At 38.7% G+C, this 21,493-nt stretch overlaps 1 protein-coding gene and 1 long non-coding RNA gene across 5 annotated transcripts in view; one reads left to right on the top strand and one right to left on the bottom strand.

Moving 5' to 3' along the window:
- The window catches only part of LOC138403567 (uncharacterized), a 161,167-nt gene that overhangs the window by 38,813 nt on the left and 100,861 nt on the right, over positions 1-21,493 (top strand). The gene's annotated exons all lie outside the window — the stretch shown is intronic.
- Nrx-1 (Neurexin 1) overlaps positions 1-21,493 on the bottom strand; it is a 181,380-nt gene that overhangs the window by 148,843 nt on the left and 11,044 nt on the right. For all 4 annotated transcript variants that reach the window (XM_034977960.2, XM_034977961.2, XM_034977962.2 and 1 more), the window contains exons 2-3: positions 15,255-15,652; positions 12,579-12,712 (exon numbers count right to left, since the gene is read on the bottom strand). In XM_034977960.2, the coding sequence (XP_034833851.2) occupies positions 12,579-12,712; positions 15,255-15,602 (482 nt within the window). In that variant the 5' untranslated portion in view covers positions 15,603-15,652. The remainder of the gene's footprint in view (positions 1-12,578; positions 12,713-15,254; positions 15,653-21,493) is intronic.

Raw genomic sequence — 21,493 nt, 5'->3', positions numbered from 1 at the left:
TTCATTGTACAAAAAACTGTTACTCATTGTTATTTTGGTTGCGAAACTAACCCTAAAAATTAACTTACTTCTCCGTATCCTTGTTTTATTTCATTTTAAGTATATTAAATTATATACATAGTTATTAATATTGCTACTTCGGATTTTAAACACTTTTTCTTTCTTACAAATTCCCTTTCATCTTCAAAAAACTACCATTAAAAGCTTTGAATTAAATTGATTTCATTATAATTTGTAAATAAAATATTCCGTTTGTAAGAAGTATGAAGTTACGAACTGATTTGACGATCACCAATGGCGCCAGCACTGGTTACCGTAAACGTAACATTTTAACGAACGTTAGCGCTAATAGATGCTGAATCAACGCTTTTTCTTTACTTACGTTCGTTAGCGCCATATTTAAAGGTTACGTGTCCGTCAAAGTTTGTTGAAACAACCGGCCCATAATCTTGTATGATGGTTTATAGATTTGTATGTGTATAGGGTATTACACTGTAGTGATAACATGACGTGATTTTTGTATGTAAATATTGTAGTAATGTATGGGGCTAGAATTCATTATTAAAGATAACAATTTAAAAAAATCATGATTTGTAATTATTTTTAACATGAACGGCATGATTTGTAATTATTTTTAACTGTACGGAAGGTGAATAGTGACGTTACAATCCGTATAAACGGCAATTTTTTAAATTTTTTAACATGAAAATAGAGTAATTACTGCGAGAAAATATTTTTTATGTTAAGAAATTGAAAAATAAGTAATTGTCGTTGACGCCATGTGACGTCATCAATCGCTTTCCGTACAGCGTGACGTTAAATCTATATATATAAAGGAAAAGGTGACTGACTGACTGACTGACTGACTGACTGACTGACTGACTGATCTATCAACGCAAAGCTCAAACTACTGAACGGATCAGGCTGAAATTTGGCATGCAGATAGCTATTATGACGTAGGCATCCATCCGCTAAGAAAGGATTTTTGAAAATTCAACTCATAAGGGGGTGAAATAGGGATTTGAAATTTTGTAGTCCACGCGGACGAAGTCGCGCGCATAAGCTAGTTAATTATAAATTACGTTAATTTTAAAAATGAATACAAATAATGATTTTTTTAATTAATGAATGCTAGCCCCATAAACTACCGCTATACAAAGAATCACGTCATTTTATTACTCCACTTTTGTGCACTTTGGTGTTGTTGTTGGGTTTATAAGATAACTAGCTTATGCTCGCGACGTCATCCGCTAGGACTACACAAATTTCAAACCCCTATTTCACCCCCTTAGGGATTGAATTTTAAAAAATCCTTTCTTGGCGGATGCCTACGTCATAATAGCTATCTACGTGCCAAATTTCAGCCCGATCCGTCCAGTAGTTTGAGCTGTGCGTTGATAGATCAGTCAGTCAGTCAGTCAGTCAATCATCTTTTCTTTTATATATTTAGACTAGCTTATGCTCGCGACTTCGTCCGCGTGGACTACACAAACTTCAAACCCCTATTTCACCCCCTTAGGGGTTGAATTTTCAAAAATCCTTTCTTAGCGGACTCCTACGTCATAATAGCTATCTGCATGCCAAATTTCAGCCCGATCCGTCCAGTAGTTTGAGCTGTGCGTTGATAGATCAGTCAGTCAGTCAGGCAGTCAATCATCTTTTCTTTTATATATTTAGATTAATTGCGTAAACATAAAACTAAAGCGGAGTTCCAAGAGGGATCGAACGAGGGATCTACGTTTGTCTGCAGCGCACAACGAATAAGCTCCTCTTAAAATACGGTTTGTTCATGCCGCGTGGGTGTCAAAGCGCCGTAGCATGGAAGTGCATACATGACCCATTTCGTTTCCTTTCATAGGAAGCTGCAGCATCCTCGAGAGCGCTCCGAGAGCTCTTTAGCCACGCCTTATCACAGTTATAGCGTTTTCTATGCATTTTAAAGTCGCATTGTTTTTTCGATTGCTTCCTTCATTAAGAATAATAGAATAGATATAAATGACCGTAGGAAGCCCATTTATTTCTCTTCATTTATTTGTCTATGTCAATGTCATCACTTATCTATGTCTATGATCACATAATTTGAATCTGCCGCGCATTGACCCGAGAGAGCTGTCAAGTGTCAACTGTCAGGTTGTTATTTTATTAAAAACGTTAGCTGTGCGAGTGAATTTCGAATTATAATATAAAATTAGAATTTAAAGTTTAAACAATACCTAATAACAGTGAAATAATAGCTTCAATTGTTGTTTCTCTTTACAGGTAAGATAATCTTTAACAACTTATGTGTTTGGTTCTTGTAAAATGTCAGGTCGTTAATAAAACATAATCCTCTTTACAGAGCAACGCAAGATCTTTTATTTCACAAGAGTGTTTATAAACACATTATAAAACAACAATTGAAGCTATTATTTCACTGTTATTAGGTATTGTTTAAACTTTAAATTCTAATTTTATATTATAATTCGAAATTCACTCGCACAGCTAACGTTTTTAATAAAATAACAACCTGACAGTTGACACTTGACAGCTCTCTCGGGTCAATGCGCGGCAGATTCAAATTATGTGATCATAGACATAGATAAGTGATGACATTGACATAGACAAATAAATGAAGAGAAATAAATGGGCTTCCTACGGTCATTTATATAGATTAGAAAAGTAGATAATGCCCGCGACTTCGTCTGCGTTGATTTAAGTTTTTTAAAATCTCGTGGGAACTCTTTGATTTTCCGGGATAAAAATTAGCCTTTGTCCTTCCCCGGGACGTAAACTATCTCTGTACCAAATTTCATCGAAATCAGTTGAACCGATGGGCCGTGAAAAGCTAGCAGACAGACAGATGGACACACTTTTGCATTTATAATATTAGTAGGTATGGAAGTATGGATGGATGTACTACCAACTTTGTCAAAAAAAATGTATGTCAGGGTTTCCTGACTAGATATGTTGGCTTAACTCTCTATTGTAAACACCTTATCTCCCCATATTCATACAAATAAATTATTTCTTTCCATTTCATTTCAGAAGTTGGGTTGGGATCACGTCTTTAAACCAGGGATTTTTATATATATTGGAGGGTCGATATTGAAAGAGTTCTTACTGTATGTACACTCCGTGAAAAGAAACGTATGAGCTTTACTCTACGGAAGGTAGCCATCTTTATTTTAGTTGTCAGAGTTGGATTTTGACACGCACGCATTTTGTTGTTGTTCACAATTTTCTCTCGCATTAAATTAATTAAGTATCAGATTATAGCTTAGCTAATTATTATTCTTTGAGATAGGTAGGTAGTTTCTTAATCGTGATATTTAATTCGGTGATTGTGATATAGTTAGAACAGTAATTGTTCGATGCTAATGTACATTGTGTTAAATCGTAACATCTAGTGCCATCCGGTGACTTTGTCTGCAAAGCACTATTAATAATGTTCGCGTAGTTGTTTGACGAATATGGAATACTAATTATTGGTGAATATTAGAGTAATTCGTGAGTTAACGTTTGGCTCAGTGGATAGATTATTATAAGGACATCCGTTAAGGTTATTTCTGCAGACGCTAGTGATTTATAGTGTAATTGGAGATATACCGGCAGTTGAGATAATGATTAGTTTGAAGTGATAGTTTAGTGCGATAGTAACTTGAAGTTAACTTTGATAGTAGGTACCCGCTTTAGAATCGTATAACCCGGTTGGCAAAGAATCATTGATGACTCTCGTGTAATGTTGAAATGGATTAGACAATGAGTTGCCCATGAGATCGAATAGCTTACATTCTACCTGGTTTCTGTTGTGATCGCTTATTTGGGTGGATAGTAGTCGTGGCGCGTGTGGCGCACGATGCTATGGTGTTCTGTATGCAGATGTGCACAGAGTGGAGAAGGTAGAGCTATTGCGATATTCTGAATTAGTAATGAGAAGTCAATTATAAGATCTGGTTTAGATCGTAAGAGAGTCGATGCAATTATCCTTTTAAGAGCGTTCATGAAGTTGTGATTGACTACCTTGAGATGATTAGCTAACGGAGTAGGTCGTGACTTGATTGAGAGGTTGCAATAGCAATTGCGCCCTAATCACACGATGTAGTGTTTAGCTTAGGTTAGCTAGTTTAGAGTGAGGTGAGGGGTCGCTGTGAGGGGTGGTTGGAGGCGACCATAGGTAGGGTTAGGTTAGGGTGATCTGGTTGTGTTACGTTGATGGTTTCCATGTGCGATACGTTACTGAGAACTATTTGTAAAGAACATGGATTAAAGTACCTACTTATTAATTACTACCTTCTGATGTCGGCTAAAGATGAATAATAATTATCAGCCATCCTCCTGTTCTCCGACATCAGAAGTGGGATACACGATTTATGCCCACATTTTTGAAAATCATTGCAACACTAGCTTTGTTTAAAAAAAAAAAAAAAGTTACAAGATTTTTTTTCTTTTTTTTTTATTTATTTGTGCAAGACATGTTTTCAATTTTAATACCCACACGTGGTCTTTCTTGAAAAGCTTGATTTACTTTTGTGTGTTTTGAATAAAAAGAGAAAGAAAGAAGGATTATTTTGTGTAGAGATGCGCTAAGGAGTGGTGAAAGTGGCCGTGATTTAATGGAGTTAAACTCAAACTCGAATCATTTATTCAAAATAGTTAAGTTTAGTTAATTTACAATTTTGACTGTCAGTGGTTGGAGTTATGTGGTATGGTGGTGATGGTGAATTGCGTAAGCTTGGAGCTAAGGCTACGAGGGTTCCAAACTACTTGGTTTCCTTACTAAATGGTTATAGCATTGGGAGTGTGATGTCCCAGCACGGTTGTCAACTAATTTAATAGCTAGTGGTCTGATGTTTTCAGCTGCTGAGATTGACTATCTAGCACTCTTAGATCATGATGCTACTTGGGCATTGGCAGTAAGGGTTGAAAAAAAAAGTGCGATATAGGTCTGCATGGTCTTAATATGGGAGGGACTACAACGGGGATAATACGAAATAATTTTATTCATGAAATTTATCTTGTCTCTTACATTTTCGAATATTCGGAAAGCGTCGGCGAGGCATTTGATTCCTTTCATGATGTTGTATAACTTTTCTATGTGCTGTGTTTACCCTCTAAGAAGGTGAAAGTGGATAATTGTAATAATAAAACGGTATGGTTGACTGAAGGGATTTTTGGTATAATAGAGTCACCGAGTGACACTGAAGCTGGGCTAAGATGAGATGAGGACTGGCTCTGTAGAGGAGTGCGCTATTCGCCTATGCAGTGTATTTGCAGACATAGTGAATCAGTCGTTTGAATAAGGGGTTTTTCCTAGCAACTTAAAAATTTCTATAGTTACCATTCCTGTAGCCCGTGTTCAAAAAAAAAGGCGATTGATGTGGCACCGTCCTATAACATTGGTGCCAATATTAGCGGGAATGATTGGAAAGGTAATGGTGAAACGTCTCAAAAAAAAAAAACTCGATGCCAATGGTGTGCTCGTGGATGAACGATTTGGTTTTTGCAATGACAGCTCCACTGTCGAGGATTGTTTCTGTTTAAGTGGAATAGATAATGATAGCCTGAATGACAGGGTACCTATTGCTATTATTTTTCTGGATGTGACCTAAGGCTTTTGACTTTGTGAATCATAAAATATTATTGGATAAATTAGATGGATATGGTGTTGCAAGAAGAGCTTATGAATGGATAGAGTCGTATTTGAATGGACTGAAAATGTGCGCTGGGATTGCTAGAATGAAAAATAATACCAAAGGGTGTACGAATCTCCACTGGAATGTGATAAGTGGGGGGTACCTCAGAGTGTATGGTATGTGTGGTGCATTAGAATCCTTCCGTTTGAACTGACTTCAAAAACGGAGGAGGTTTTTAAATTCGCCGGAATATTTGTTTTCTTTTTGTAACTTGTATTGGTGACATTACGATAGCGACCATTGTTCGTTGTGTATTGTTTGCAGATGATAGAATAATGTTGAAGGAATGTAGGAATGGGAATTGAACGGCGCTTTGGAGGATAATTAATTGAATTAGTAATAATGACTTGGAAGTGCGCTTAAATAAAACTAAAATGATGCAGTTCATGATCATGCGACGATGGAGAGGGTTGATGAGTTAAAGTTTTTGGGAATAATTTGCGACAGGAACTCTAATTTGAGGGTGCACATTAGGTGTGTGTGCTGAATTGGACGAATTTGTGTATGCGTGGGGGGTCCTTCCACTGTGATGTATGAGCATAGAGGATATGGGCGTATTTATTAGGAGATGTCAAAAATATTTCCAACGAGATTATGAGGTAAAGATGAGTGGGTCGGTTGGATGCACGCACGAGCTATGCATTTCAGAATGTCACAGTGGTACATGCATGAAAAGCGTTTGCGCTATGGCTGTAAAAAAAAAATGAACAATAAGCTGCCGATTGACCTCAAAAGGATGAGTTTGGATGTGTATAAGGAAGAGCTTAGTGAATTGCTTTTGGAAAAGTGCTATTGCGACGTTAAAGAATATTTGATTTATAAAAATGGGTTGTCTAAACGGCGAGGTGGCCATTTAGATGATAAACGGCGAGGTGGCTGTTTTGAAAAAAAAGGGGGTTGTCTAAAAGGCGATGTGGCCATTTAGATGATAAACGGCGAGGTGGCTGTTTTGAAAAAAAAGGGGGTTATCTAAAAGGCGAGGTGGCCATTTAGATGATAAACGGCGAGGTGGCTGTTTTGAAAAAAAGGGAGTTGTCTAAAAGGCGAGGTGGCCATTTAGATGATAAACGGCGAGGTGGCTGTTCCGATAATGGATGGACGGCGGCGTGGCCGTTTCAGCTGAGGGGAGTTAGCTTGGTGTATAGTGTGGTGGGTGTTTGGAACAGGTGATAGGATCAGTAGCGGGGTACTGCTGGAGTTCGGGTTTTATGAGACATAATTATGAGCGGTGAGTCTATTATGGCAAATGGTGCAGTGTGTTTTAGAAGTTGCTACTATGGATAAAGTTGGGCTATGCTTTAGTTGTGTCATGCTTGTTTTATTTGTAATGGTTGTGATATGCATGCTTTAGAATATGTGGTTTGTGTGCTTGTGCTGATTGTCAGGATGAACGAGCGGATGTTCTGACGTTTATAAAATGTTTGTGCTTGATACATACTAGCGCCCGAGGACGGTCGCATGTCAGAATGGCCGTATTGGAGGGTCGATATTGAAAGAGTTCTTACTGTATGTACACTCCGTGAAAAGAAACGTATGAGCTTTACTCTACGGAAGGTAGCCATCTTTATTTTAGTTGTCAGAGTTGGATTTTGACACGCACGCATTTTGTTGTTGTTCACAATTTTCTCTCGCATTAAATTAATTAAGTATCAGATTATAGCTTAGCTAATTATTATTCTTTGAGATAGGTAGGTAGTTTCTTAATCGTGATATTTAATTCGGTGATTGTGATATAGTTAGAACAGTAATTGTTCGATGCTAATGTACATTGTGTTAAATCGTAACATCTAGTGCCATCCGGTGACTTTGTCTGCAAAGCACTATTAATAATGTTCGCGTAGTTGTTTGACGAATATGGAATACTAATTATTGGTGAATATTAGAGTAATTCGTGAGTTAACGTTTGGCTCAGTGGATAGATTATTATAAGGACATCCGTTAAGGTTATTTCTGCAGACGCTAGTGATTTATAGTGTAATTGGAGATATACCGGCAGTTGAGATAATGATTAGTTTGAAGTGATAGTTTAGTGCGATAGTAACTTGAAGTTAACTTTGATAGTAGGTACCCGCTTTAGAATCGTATAACCCGGTTGGCAAAGAATCATTGATGACTCTCGTGTAATGTTGAAATGGATTAGACAATGAGTTGCCCATGAGATCGAATAGCTTACATTCTACCTGGTTTCTGTTGTGATCGCTTATTTGGGTGGATAGTAGTCGTGGCGCGTGTGGCGCACGATGCTATGGTGTTCTGTATGCAGATGTGCACAGAGTGGAGAAGGTAGAGCTATTGCGATATTCTGAATTAGTAATGAGAAGTCAATTATAAGATCTGGTTTAGATCGTAAGAGAGTCGATGCAATGATCCTTTTAAGAGCGTTCATGAAGTTGTGATTGACTACCTTGAGATGATTAGCTAACGGAGTAGGTCGTGACTTGATTGAGAGGTTGCAATAGCAATTGCGCCCTAATCACACGATGTAGTGTTTAGCTTAGGTTAGCTAGTTTAGAGTGAGGTGAGGGGTCGCTGTGAGGGGTGGTTGGAGGCGACCATAGGTAGGGTTAGGTTAGGGTGATCTGGTTGTGTTACGTTGATGGTTTCCATGTGCGATACGTTACTGAGAACTATTTGTAAAGAACATGGATTAAAGTACCTACTTATTAATTACTACCTTCTGATGTCGGCTAAAGATGAATAATAATTATCAGCCATCCTCCTGTTCTCCGACATATATAAAATTTTATAAATTTAAAAAAAAAAATGCCCAATCTCTTTAGCAAGACTGCCAAGAAATGTTGCCCTATCACTGTCGGGAAAACTAGTGTGTGTGAAAACTAGAAACAAGCTGTGATAGCCTAGTGGTTAGGACGTCCGCCTTCTAATCGCAGGTCGGGGGTTCGATCCCGGGCACGCACCTTTAACCTTTAGAAGTTGAATTTTCAAAAATCCTTTCTTAGCGGATATCTATGTCACAATAGCTATCTGCATGCCAATATCAGCCCGATCCGTCCAGTAGCTATAGTAGTAGTATAGCTGTGCGTTCATAGATCAGTCAGTCACTCACACAAGACAAGAAAAGTCTTTTTATTTGTATAGATTTTCAAAGAGACCTAAGTTTTTTAGCGCAAAAGCAAACTTTGGAAGATTTTATTCGGCCCTAAAGTTAATCCTCGAGTAGGCGTTAAAAATTAGCATAACAAAAACTTAGTTAACATAAAAGTTAACACTGTCGTGGAGTTGTGAACCAGAGGTCCACTGGGGAACTATAAGTCGGGAACTTTGTGTTTTACTGCCCGGTTATAATTCTCGTGATGCACAGTTGAACATAACTTCTGGCAGATGGGATTCAAAGAAATGTTTTATGTATGAAAAGATGTAGGTGTATTAATAAAATTATGACTACGTTATAATATGACGGCTGGCACTGTGGCCTTATAGTGAAGTTCCGGATTCAAATTCCGGCAGAGATCTTCTTTATGAAATTATTTTATTTTATTTATAGAGCATCCTGTGCCATTTAGGATTTTAAGTCAAGACTCTTTCAAGAAACCAGCGATTCGGAAAGCAGCTTCTATTGAGAAGATCCGGCAAGAAACCCTCTTTTTTTAGTTGATTTACCCCTGCTTTCTTCGAATGGAATTTTGAAAATCAATAAGGGGCTGGAATTTGCAAAAAATTCAAGACACTTTATCTTTAGCCGAAAGCCCAAAAAGCATGTTTTATAGAAATAACTTGAAAATGACGGACCTTTGTACAAACCTTCATCCCCATTTAAACCCCGCTCTCCTTCCACTGGCATGGCGTTGTGAACCAGAGGTCCACTGGGGAACTTTTAGTCGGGAACTTTGTGTTATTTTATTTAACCTATTCGAATAACTCTCTACACTGTGGTTATTGTCTTCACTGATACAATATCCGTGAGTCAGAGAAGCCTTACTCAGACATGGTACGTTTCAAGGAATGTTGATCGATTGCCGATCGCCCAGTGGACATGGATACCGATTAATGAAGCGCTACAAATTACGTGACAAGCATTTACAATTCGTTTTGTCTGATCTCGGATTAGTATAACGTATCTTTCTTAAATTACACTTTCTTGTAATGGACTAAGAACCAGCGCGTGCCAGGCCTTCGTTATTTTATAAAAGCTGAAAGATATAAATGAGAGCTCTAAACTATTAATAATAAAATAAAATATTAATAATTACTAACAATTAGGTTTAAGTTTCGTGTAATTACTAACACCAATATGATCCTTGTTGGTCGAAATAAAAACATTTTATTTATTTATTTATTTATTTAAACTCTGTAAATATAAGACTGATTCCTTGGCAGATATATGGGTCTCAATATTAATTTGTTATGACGTGTAAAAGATATTTTTTTATTTATTTCCATTTTTAGGGTTCCGTACCTCAAAAGGAAAAACGGAACCCTTATAGGATCACTTTGTTGGCTGTCTGTTTGTCTGTCTGGCTGTCTGTCAAGAAACCTACAGGGTATTTCCCGTTGACCTAGTAACATGAAATTTGGCAGCTAGGTAGGTTCGAGGAAAAATCTGAAAACCGTGAATTTGTGGTTACACCCCACAAAAAAAATTTAATTGTGGGCATGAAATTAATATTTTCAATTTATAAGTAAGATTACTATATCAAGCGGGGTATCTTATGAAAGGTTCTCATCTGTGCATTCTAAAACAGATTTTTAATTATTTTTATTCATCATAGTTTTTGAATTATCGTGCAAAATGACTGTAGTACGGAACCCTCGTTGCGCGAGCCTGACTCACACTTGGCCGGTTTTTTCTTTTGTAGAGTTTCTACGGCAGAATCCATCTTCTTCTTAGGGTACTAAAGTAGGTACGATTTCCTTAAAATGTATCTCACTCTATCAATGTAACTCATCCATACTAATATTATAAATGCGAAAGTGTGTCTGTCTGTCTGTCCGTCTGTCTGTCTATCTGTCTGTCTGCTAGCCTTTCACGGCCCATCCGTTCAACCGATTTTGACGAAATTTGGTACAGCGATAGATTGCATACCGGGGAAGGACATAGGCTACTTTTTATCCTATGTCCTTCCCCGGTATTGAAAATCAAAGAATTCCCACGGGATTTTTAAAAACCTATATCCACGCGGACGAAATCGCGGGCATCATCTAGTTCCTCATAAATAAAACTGTCACTAAAAATAATCTAAAAAACTCACTAGCTTACAACAGCGCAATGCTACTTTAAGATTATTTTGGCAACCCTATATAAACATAGATTGCAGCAAAAAATGTGCCACAAGAGCGAGCATGTTTGGAATGTGCCGTTTTCCCTTTGCGATTTAGCTCCCAAATAGCGGACGCTTTTACTCCGTAGTTTCGCTAAGGGTTGGGACATAGAGCAGAAACAAAGAGGAGATGTTGTATTAAGATTTCCCTATGAAATATCGAGTGACATTTTGCGGGGTGAGGGGTTGTGGAACGCCGCCCACTTCTCAATTTTCCATCTGCGGGTTAGTAGCAAAACTACTCGCTTAGCGACCTAACATCGATATATTGATGTCACTACATAGTTCAGCTATCTCACACTAGATGTCGATAAGTGTAGAAATTACGTATAAAATTACTTACAAATGAAATGTGATACCATTCATAGCATCAGAACGTCTCTCTGAATAACTTTGACACGATAAAACACAACACTTCATCCTTTTGTTCTTAAAAACGCGAAAACACACCGATAATACGAGTCTCAATATATGTGAACCTGACGAACGCAGACAGCATACTAACTAAGGCCCCGCCCACAGTGATGACGTCAGGACCTAGTTGAAAATCACTGTGCACAGTTGCTTAGGCCAACTCCTCTTTGTTTCTGCTCTATGGGTTGGGATGTGTCCCGCTGTATATAAGGCGAGTATAATACCGAACAACTAAGCGGCTTGTAGAGTTCGTAGTTTGGTTGTTGACTACCAAAAGGACGGGTCTTTTTCATTTTCATTTGCGAAATATACCAATAAATAATTAATCTGAAAATAGTTTAAAAAGAAGCGAAGACAGAATAAAAATAAAATCTTTCTCGCTATAACTGAATCTTAAGTGTGAGCAAAATGAAAGTTTGCTCCATAAATCTCATCTTCTTCTTCTTGAAATACACGATTTATTTCCTCTTTTTAAAACGTCTAACAGCACAAAAACTAGCTGTGTATGTGTACTCAATACTCATATTCATATCATATCATAATATTTTCAATCTTCAACTTTTTTCCTACCATAAAGCACCATTTTAATATAATGGCAGCTTGATTGCTATTATACCATCTAGCCTATGGGTTAATAGGTAATATTATTCTAGCTATAACTTGTTTGTGATGCAACGTGTGCAGATACTTTAGCTGCATCCCACATTCATGCGACCGCCTCTATGGCGGGTGCAGCGGCCATCAGCGCCGAACAGGCCAAGAGGCGCAAATATGAAAACCTCGATGGGAGCTTCATATTCGTGCCTTTTGGTGTGGAGACCTTGGGGCCGCGCGTGAGGCCCGGGGGCTCGAGCTCTTTTTGAGGAAATTTCGAAAAGGGTTATCGAGTCAACCGGGGACCCGAGAGCTGGCAGCTACCTTGGTCAAAGAATTAGTTTGGCCATCCAAAGGGGTAATGCTGCCAGCATCTTGGGTACAATGCCTCGCTGCGGTGGTCTCGATGAGGTTTTAGATTTAATTTTATTTATTTTATATAGTTTTAATTTACCTAATGTGGTTTTTTTTTAGATTTAAGTTTATAAATAAATTATCCTTTTATTTAATTTAAAAAAAGCTATAACTTTTACTTATGATTAATTTCTAAATCTATGTAATTTACAGTCCAATAACTGTCCTTAGTTTATCTGAAAAATATATTATATAAAGCACTCACGAGGGCGGTATTCCTCCCACGAAGACATCAGAGTTGGTGTTGAACTTCCCGAAGGCGAACTCCTTGCCCCGCGAGGTCTTGTTCTGCGTGATGCCGTCCACTGACAGCGAGGTCTGCTCGTCTCGGCGGGCCACCTGGTAAAGTTACAACATAGGTTTATACCAAAGCCGTGATAGTCTAGTGGTTAAGTCTACCTCCTACTCGGGAGATCGGCGTTTCGATCCGGGCACCTCGCCACAAGGCGTTTTAGTTGGTTCTTCTTGATTTTAGCAATGTTTTAAATTTTTTCCCTGGATATCTGTGGTAGGTACTTTTGTCAAATCAGAAAGTTTTCCAATGAAGGTCACCTTTTGAACTAGCTACACAATTTTTTGTGTCTCAAAATATGTAGTTTAGTATTTTAAATAGTCAGTACCCGTAGTACAAGATTTTACGTCTCACCAAACCAAACCAAATTCGAGAGTCGAAATACTTCCGCGTTACAGTAAAATGGATCTTAATTGCCTTGTTTTGAAGCTCAAGTTTGTCTACACTTCTACAGCCAGCGCTCCAAGCGGAAACATTGCGAAATTAAAATCAGTGGCATTGAATATTTGACTTCAATTCAAGGCTGTTTAGGTCCATTTTACTGTAACGCGGAAGTATTTCGACTCTCGAATTTGGTTTCGTTTGGTGAGACGTAAAATCTTGTACTACGGGTACAGGACATGTTTAGTACCCTTACTACCTTACTACCCATATTATAAACTAGCTGACCCGGCGAACTTCGTTCCGCCTAACAGTGGATTCAAATTTTTTAATTTTTTTTTAAACATCAATTCACTATGAGAAATACTCAAATCCCCACCATTTAGGAGTTCAGTACCTTGCAGCATCAGGATTCAGGAGTTGGAATCCGAAGTTTAATTATGTAGCCTATGCTTGGTACCTAAAATAATTTTGCACCATCCGCAGTTCCTGAATCATTATAGTTTAGGAGTGCTGTACCCTACATCGTCAGGGTTGAGGAGCTGGGACTTGAAGTCTGAGAATAAAGTCGTTGCTTGATACCTACAATGTGAATTCACTATGAACACTTCCTGAATCTTGATAACTTAGGCAGGCAGTAACCCTGCAGCATCAGGATTAAGGAGTTGGATCCAGAATTTTTTATGGAACCACCACGAAAACTTCTTCTGCTAATTTAAAAAAAAAATTTGCAAATCGGTCCAGAAACCTCGAAAAAATCGATGTAGAAAAAAGAACCACCTCCTTTTTGACAGTCGGTTAAAAACCGATGACCTTGAACTATTTACGGAACAATCTTTAAAATATCCCCTTTCTAACAAAAAATAATGAATGAAATCGGACTACGCGTTAATGAATTACAACTCAGTATACATTTTAACTTTCATCCCCTCTCATAAGGAACTATATTGAATTTCGGGATAAAAAGTATCCTATGTTCTTCCTCATAGTATGACCTCAAATCGTACCAAGTTTCATTGGAATCCATTCAGTAGTTTCAGCGTGATGCGCGGCCGTGATACAGATAGACAGACAGACAGACAGACAGACCGACAGACAGACAGACAGACAGACAGACAGACAAAAATGAAAAAATTACAGTTTTGGGTTCAGTATCGATTATAGAGTGCCCTCACAAAAAAAGTTTCAAAATATCTTCAATATACAGAATTGGACCGGTTACAGTTTTATTATAAGTATTGATGCGAAAGTGTGTTTGTCCTTCAATCACATCACAACGGAGTAATGTATTGACGTGATTTTTTTCATGAATCATGGATTTTTTCTGGAGAGTGACATAGGCTACTTTGCATCCCGAATAATTAAAAAGTTCCCGCACGGTATGTTTAAATCCATACGTTTGAAGTCGCAAGCATCAGCTAGCCAATTAAATATTATACTTGCTTTAACAGTGACGGAAAACATAGTGAGGAAACCTGCATGCCTGTGAGTTCTCCATTGTGCGTTCTCGGCGGTGTGTGAAGTATATGTCAATCCACAGTTGGCCAGCGTGGTGGACTATACCCAGTGGCGTGCACAGGGTTTGAGGCCAGGGTAGGCACTAGTTAAGTAAGAGCCTGTTTACTGGCAGGTCATTATGAAAAATATACATTGAGCTATTCAACTGGGGTAAGCAGTGCATTTATGCCTCTATGACCTGCACGCCACTGACTATACCAAACCCTTCACATTCTGAGAGGAGACCCGTACTCTTAGATGCGGCGATAGGTTGATAATTTTTTTTTTTTTTTGCAATCAACAGCGATATATACAATATAATTTTACATAATAACAGACTGAAAATAAGGCCAAATAGGATTACAATTTTTTACAGATTACTTAAATAGATATTAATTATAAATTTATAACAGTACGTTTGATAATTTAAACAATCTTTACAATAATATAATAATATGAAAATATAAAAGTCAATTAACTAGTAAAAATACCTAGTAGGTGATTCACAACATATGTATGTGTGTGTGTGTATGTGTGGGTGCATGTGTGTCTGTGTGTGTGTGGGTGTGTGTTAGTTAGGTAAGTACTTGGGTATTTTATAACATCTTCAAAAAACTCCACGGGAAACTATTCTAGTGGAAATTACCTGAAAAACAAATTGAAGGCCAAGAAATAAATCAAACTAATCGCCCAATAAATAAGCCAACTCGCCTGAACTTTGTGCCAGTGGCCGTCGTGCAAGTTGCTCCCCACCGTAATGATCTGAGCGCCACCACCCAAATTATACCGCAAACGCAACGCACCGTTCACTAGCTTCAACTCAAAAAAGTCGTAAGTCCCATCGTCTGTGTACAAAAGTAGACCGTTCGGCTGATCGGTTTTAAACTCAAGTTCCAATGTCCCGTTCAAACCCGCGTTCCACTTTCGGAATTGGGAGTAAGGGTTCTGTTTGTCGAGGACGAAGGCCAGGTTTTTGTTGAGGGAGAGGGAGAGGAGGGTGAAGAGGATGTAGCGCATCGTCCGGACGTGGTCCGCCATGGTGACGACGTGTGACGTCATCAAGCGGCGCCCGATGACAGCGACCGTTTGCGTCTCATCTCCGGCGGTGTCTGGAACAAACAGACTAGTTTAGTCTGGATAAAAATGTTACGAAATTTATAGATAAAGTTGGCCTCATCTCAAGTCATCGCTAGATCACTACTGAGCACGAGTCTCCTATCAGAGTGAGAAGGGCTTAGGCCGTCCTTAGTCCATAACGCTGGCCAAGTACAGATCTCGCACACCTTTGAGACCATTATGGATACCTAACTCGCCGTAAAAACACGTGATTTTCAATTGGTCAAAACCCATATATAGAGTGTAATCAGAACGCTAGAAAAAACTTAGCGTTATTTATAAACTACCTAAACACAATCCAATTTTTTGATAAACTAGCTTATGCTCGCGACTTCGTCCGCATGGACTACAAATTTTCAAATCCCTGTTTCACCCGCTTAGGAGTTGAATTTTCAAAAATCCTTTCTTAGCGGATGCCTACGTAATAATAGCTATCTGCATGCCAAATTTCAGCCCGATCCGTCGAGTAGTTTGAGCTGTGCGTTGATAGATCAGTCAGTCAGTCAGTCAGTCAGTCAGTCAGTCATTCAGTCAGTCAGTCAGTCAGTCACCTTTTCCTTTTATATATTTAGATATAGATTGGAAGATACCAAATCACTAAAACTACAAAATTTGGCAAGTGGTTATTGGTATTGGATTGTGTTTAGGTAGTATAACAATAACGCTAAGTTTTTGCTAGCGTTCTGGATAGTGTGATAACTGAATATAAGTGATAATGTTAGAAATGATAGTAAAATGTAGATATAAACTCAAAAAAACCAGTCTCAGGGTTATGATAATAGGTTTCCTCGCCTAGCATCCCCAGTTTCCATTTCCGTTATCTAAGATAATGTAATTCGCGTGTCAAGATCGTATCGCTGTGACCTATGCGGCCATTTGCGGGATGCGGATACTGGCCTATGTAGGATTAGGGTTGACAACTTTTTTAAGCAAATATTAAAGTACTTTTTTACGGTATTTACGGTATAAAAATATACTTAGTAGTACGTGTGAAAATAAATATAAATACCCGTTATTTCCGTTATAATATGGCATTGATCCACGAAATAAGCTTTAAATCCATATTCATACTTATACTTACTAATATTATAAATGCGAAATTGTGTCTGTCTGTCTGCTAGCTTTTCACGGCCTAATACTTTAACAGATTTTGATGAAATTTGGTACCATGGATGTGCGTTGTTTGTCAGTCAATCACGAAACTGCTTTATATTTATTGATTAGCTTATGTCCGCAACTTCGTCCACGTGGACTACACAAATTTCAAACCCCTATTTTACCCCCTTAGGGGTTGAACTTTCAAAAATCTTTTCTCAGCGGATGTCTACGTCATAACAGCTATCTGCATGCCTTTCAGCCCGATCCATCCAGTAGTTTGAGCTGTGCGTTGATAGATCAGTCAGTCAGAAAGGATTATTGAAAATTTAACCTCTATCGGGATAAAATAGGAGAAGTTTGCGTAGTCCACGCGGACGAAGTCGCGGGAATAACTTAGTTAAGTATAAAGTACGTTGGTATAAAATAAACTTCAATACTGTAAAACTTCAATATTGTAAAGTACGTACGGGTGGCAACCCTATGTAGGATGTAGGAATACCTATAACTTGGTCGCAATCTCCGGCGTGTTATGTAAATGTTGCCTCTGATGTTTATTAGGCACAATTTTTTTTTAATAGATATAGCGAGCAAACGAGCAGGCGGTTCACCTGATGTTAAGTGATTACCGCCGCCCATGAACATTTGCAGCACCAGAGGAGCCGCCGATGCGTTGCCGGCCTTTTAGGAATAATTACATGTTTCACTGAGAAAATGTACGCTACGATTTGTCTAATGACGGTCCATCATCGCTGACGTCATCTCAATCCCACCACCCGGTCCACTACTGTGCACAGGTACCAGAATTAAAAATATCATACGTACGAAGTAGGTATGTGAGTGAGCTTCTTACGCTCGTCACAGTATTTTTATTTTTTTAAAGAATATTAGCCATGTTAAATGACTAATATTCCCCTTTCCTCTCCAATTAAGCGTCAGGCTTGTGCTAGGAGTAGGTACGACAATAGTGCAACGGGCGGGATTTGAACCGTCGACCTTGCGGTTTTCAGTCCACTCCTTTACCGGTTGAGCTATTGAGGCTCTATTAGTATGTGCTATAACGACTCCGCTGTGCTATAAAACGAACATTTTCTCACTAACATTTATTTATAAACTAGCTGATGCCTGCGGCTTCACCCGCGTGGATTCAATTTTTAAAAATCCCGTGAGAACTTTTGATTTTCCAGGACAAAAAGCAGCCTATCCGTAGTAGCCCGTCCTCGGGATGCAAATACATCAGGGTTGAGAAGGTGGGTTATCGAGTTCGAGAAGGCTTTACTTGAATATTAAAATTCCCTAATTTAAATATTAAATTTTAATTTAAAATTTTATTTTGCGCAGCGGATCAGCCTGGCTGTCCAGCGCGGAAATGCAGCCAGTATTCTTGGCACCATTCCACGCGGTCATGATTTATATAGTAATTAGATAAGGCTAGCTTTAAGTTTTATTGTATTAAAAAAAAAAAAAAAAAAAAAAAAAAAAAAAAAAAAAAAAAAAAAAAAAAAAAAAAATTATTTAAATTCCCTAATTGCCCTTGTCGGGAATCACACCGGCTCCCCCCACTTAAAAGATCACAGCGCTTACCACTGCGCCAAGGAGGTCGTCAAAAAGATTTTGCAACTATCCAACAGTTTGTCTGTCAGTTTGTAGGTACACCCTTTGTCCTCCTTCCTGATGACCACGGCCGCGCTCTTCCGTTTCCGTTCTCGGCCTAGATTCTTTCCCATCGCCTTTTGTCTGTACGAGTGGCTTTTACCTGCTAACCACTTGCATGGGAACATTTGTTTTTTTTTTTACTTTTTGGCAACTCGGCACGTTGTTGTGTCATTGTCTTCCGACTTGGCAACTTCAGTGGAGTTGCATTTTTGTTTTCTCGTTAATAATCTTTAGTGGAAAAACAATGAAAGTGTCTGAAGAGGCTTTTAGATCGAGGAGTGTTCAGTGAACAATTAGTAGTTTATTTTGCCGGCTCTCGTTGTTGCGTTAATTAATCTTTAATCTAAATCTATTCTATCTATACTATTATATAAAGAGGTAATGTCGTTAAGTTTGTTTGTAGGGGGTAATCTTTGGAACTACTGAACCGATTTTAAAAATTCTTTCACCAGTAGAAAGCTACATTATTCCTAAGTGACATAGGCTATACGGGATCTTTAAAAACCTAAATCTACGCGGGCGAAGCCGCGGGGATCAGCTAGTCTATATATATAAAAGGAAAAGGTGACTGACTGACTGACTGACTGAATGACTGACTGACTGACTGACTGACCTATCAACGCACAGCTCAAACTTCTGGATGGATCGGGCTGGTTGGCATGCACCATATGTCCCTATTATGATATAGACATTCAATAAGAAAGGCTTTTTGAAAATTCAACCCCTAAGGGGGTGAAATAGGGCTTTGAAATTTATGTAGCCCACGCGGATGAAGTCGCGAGCATAAGCTAGTAATATATAAAAGGAAAAGGTGACTGACTGATCTATCAACGCACAACTCAAAGTACTGGATGGACACAAAGGACATAGGCTAATTTATCCCGGAAAATCAAAGAGCTCCCATGGGATTTTTAAAAAACTAAAATTACGCGGACGAAATCGTGGGCATATAATAATAAACAAAATACCGTTAATTTTTCCTTGAAGGCACTGAACTATCTATCGTGAACCTAGGTCTATTAGGTAGACCGAGTAGTTTATTAAAATGAAATTTCCTCGGCTTTAGAGGCCATCCTTTGTAGCCTTTATTTATCTTTGTTATCTTAAGTTAAAAATCACTAAGTTAGCCGACACTCCAGACCCGAGTCTCGAGCAAAGGTATAAAAGGTGAAACTTTCGACTTTCATTTGAATAATTGTATTCCTTAAGTTTTAAAGTGTTTTGTTTTTCTTTTAGATGTTACAATAAAACCTTCAAGTTATGCACCTTACTTCTTGCGTTGGCGTGTTTCTTCGTTAGAAATACTGGAGCGAGATAATTTTTCGTGTTTTTAATTTTCTTCTGGGGCAAGAGCTGTTTCAAATAGGCGCTTTTTTGCGCATATCATCATCATCATCATGATCAACCCATCGCCGGCCCACTACAGAGCACGGGTCTCCTCTCAGCGTGAGAAGGCCTTCACACACCTTTGAGAACATTTTCTTTTGCCATGCCACCCCGATTGCCATCTCGTTCTGTAGCGTATACTATATGTACGAGAAGAGTAAATGCCTGCCTAAGTAATTGAAGAATCAATAGCCTGAAATAACTCTGGAACGCAAGTTCCGGCGGATGCCGAATATTGTATGCCCTTTCACGGCATTGTTGCGTTGCTGAGAAAATCGATACCTCAAGTATAAGGGCCCGAAATATAGCCCAATTCAATTTGCAGCCTTTGAATAAAATAGCTGGGTTCAACGACCTCTGTCTCTGTAGTAGGTGTACTACATCAGTTCACGACACCTGTAACTTGTAACAAAACCTCGAGACTTCATCTGTCAAATGTAGGCTACAGTCGTGTTTCTTTACTTCTCTTTGTGCGCATGTGCGCGATTCGTGCATGTGCATGGCAAATGTCATTTGTCAAGGTCTCTGACAAGCAGCTGACAAGTGACATTTGCTTCAAGTTGACCTTCTCATTGGAGGTTTACTTCGATCCCGGGCACGCTTTAACGGTGAAGGAAAACATCGTGAGGAAACCTGCATGCCTGAGAGTTCTCCAAAATGTTTTCAAAGGTGTGTGAAGTCTACCAATCCGCACAGCTATGGCCAAAACCAAGACCTGTGCTCTGTAGTGAGCCGGCGATGGGTTGATCATGATGATGATGATGTATTTAGTAGAGAGAAATGTACAATAAAATATTTAGGAGTGCCCAGTTTTGACTTGAAAAATATTAGTATCAGTAAAATGTCCATTAGAATAACATGTAGACATGTTAGTCTAAATATATAAAAGGAAAAGGTGACTGACTGACTGACTGACTTGTAGTAGGTAGTTAGTATAAAAATATAATATTATGTAGGTAGGCTCGGCCAGTGAACTATCCAATAAAGTCAGTTGTCTCCTAATGGTGGTTTGATTAACACCTACCTTTACATGGTGTCAGGTGTGGGGTGTGTGCTAGTAAAAGTGATGTGATACACTCGGAAGAAGTTAAAAATAATAAATAATGGCTAACGATAGTCGTGGGGAAGCCATTTGTGCGGCGATACAACAACCCGCACCATTGCGGCAAGAGGGCAACCTCGCCACTAATTGGAGAGAGTGGAAACATGCATTTGATTATTTCTTGATCGCCACGGGCAAGGAGACAGCAAGTATTAAAGAAAAATATGGGCTATTTATGCATTGTTTGGGCCAATATGGCCGAGAAATTCTTGAAGAACTCGATGTCTCGGAGCAAGAAAAAGATTACGAAACGTTATGTAAAAAGTATAGTGAGTACTGCGATCCAAAGAAAAACGTCAACTATGAAAGACATACTTTTTTCGAAACTTACCAGAACGAACATAATTTCGACAAATACTTGGGATTATTGAAAAAACTAAGTAAAAATTGTGAATTTGGATCTTTGAAAAGCAGTCTTATTTTAACGCAATTAATACGTGGGTTAAAAGATACGCAAATGAAAGAAAAATTACTAGCAAGATCGTCGATCACATTAGAAGAGGCCAGTACATGGTGTCGAGCGGCGGAGCGAGCAAGCAAGCAGGCGGCGGCGTGCGCGTCGCGCGGTCCCGCGGTCCCCGCCGCGCTCGAGCGG

This window comes from Maniola hyperantus, chromosome 18, assembly GCF_902806685.2.
Source record: "Maniola hyperantus chromosome 18, iAphHyp1.2, whole genome shotgun sequence".
In the NCBI taxonomy this organism is placed as follows: Eukaryota; Metazoa; Arthropoda; class Insecta; order Lepidoptera; family Nymphalidae; genus Maniola; species Maniola hyperantus.
This window is presented reverse-complemented; position numbering and strand designations above follow the sequence as displayed.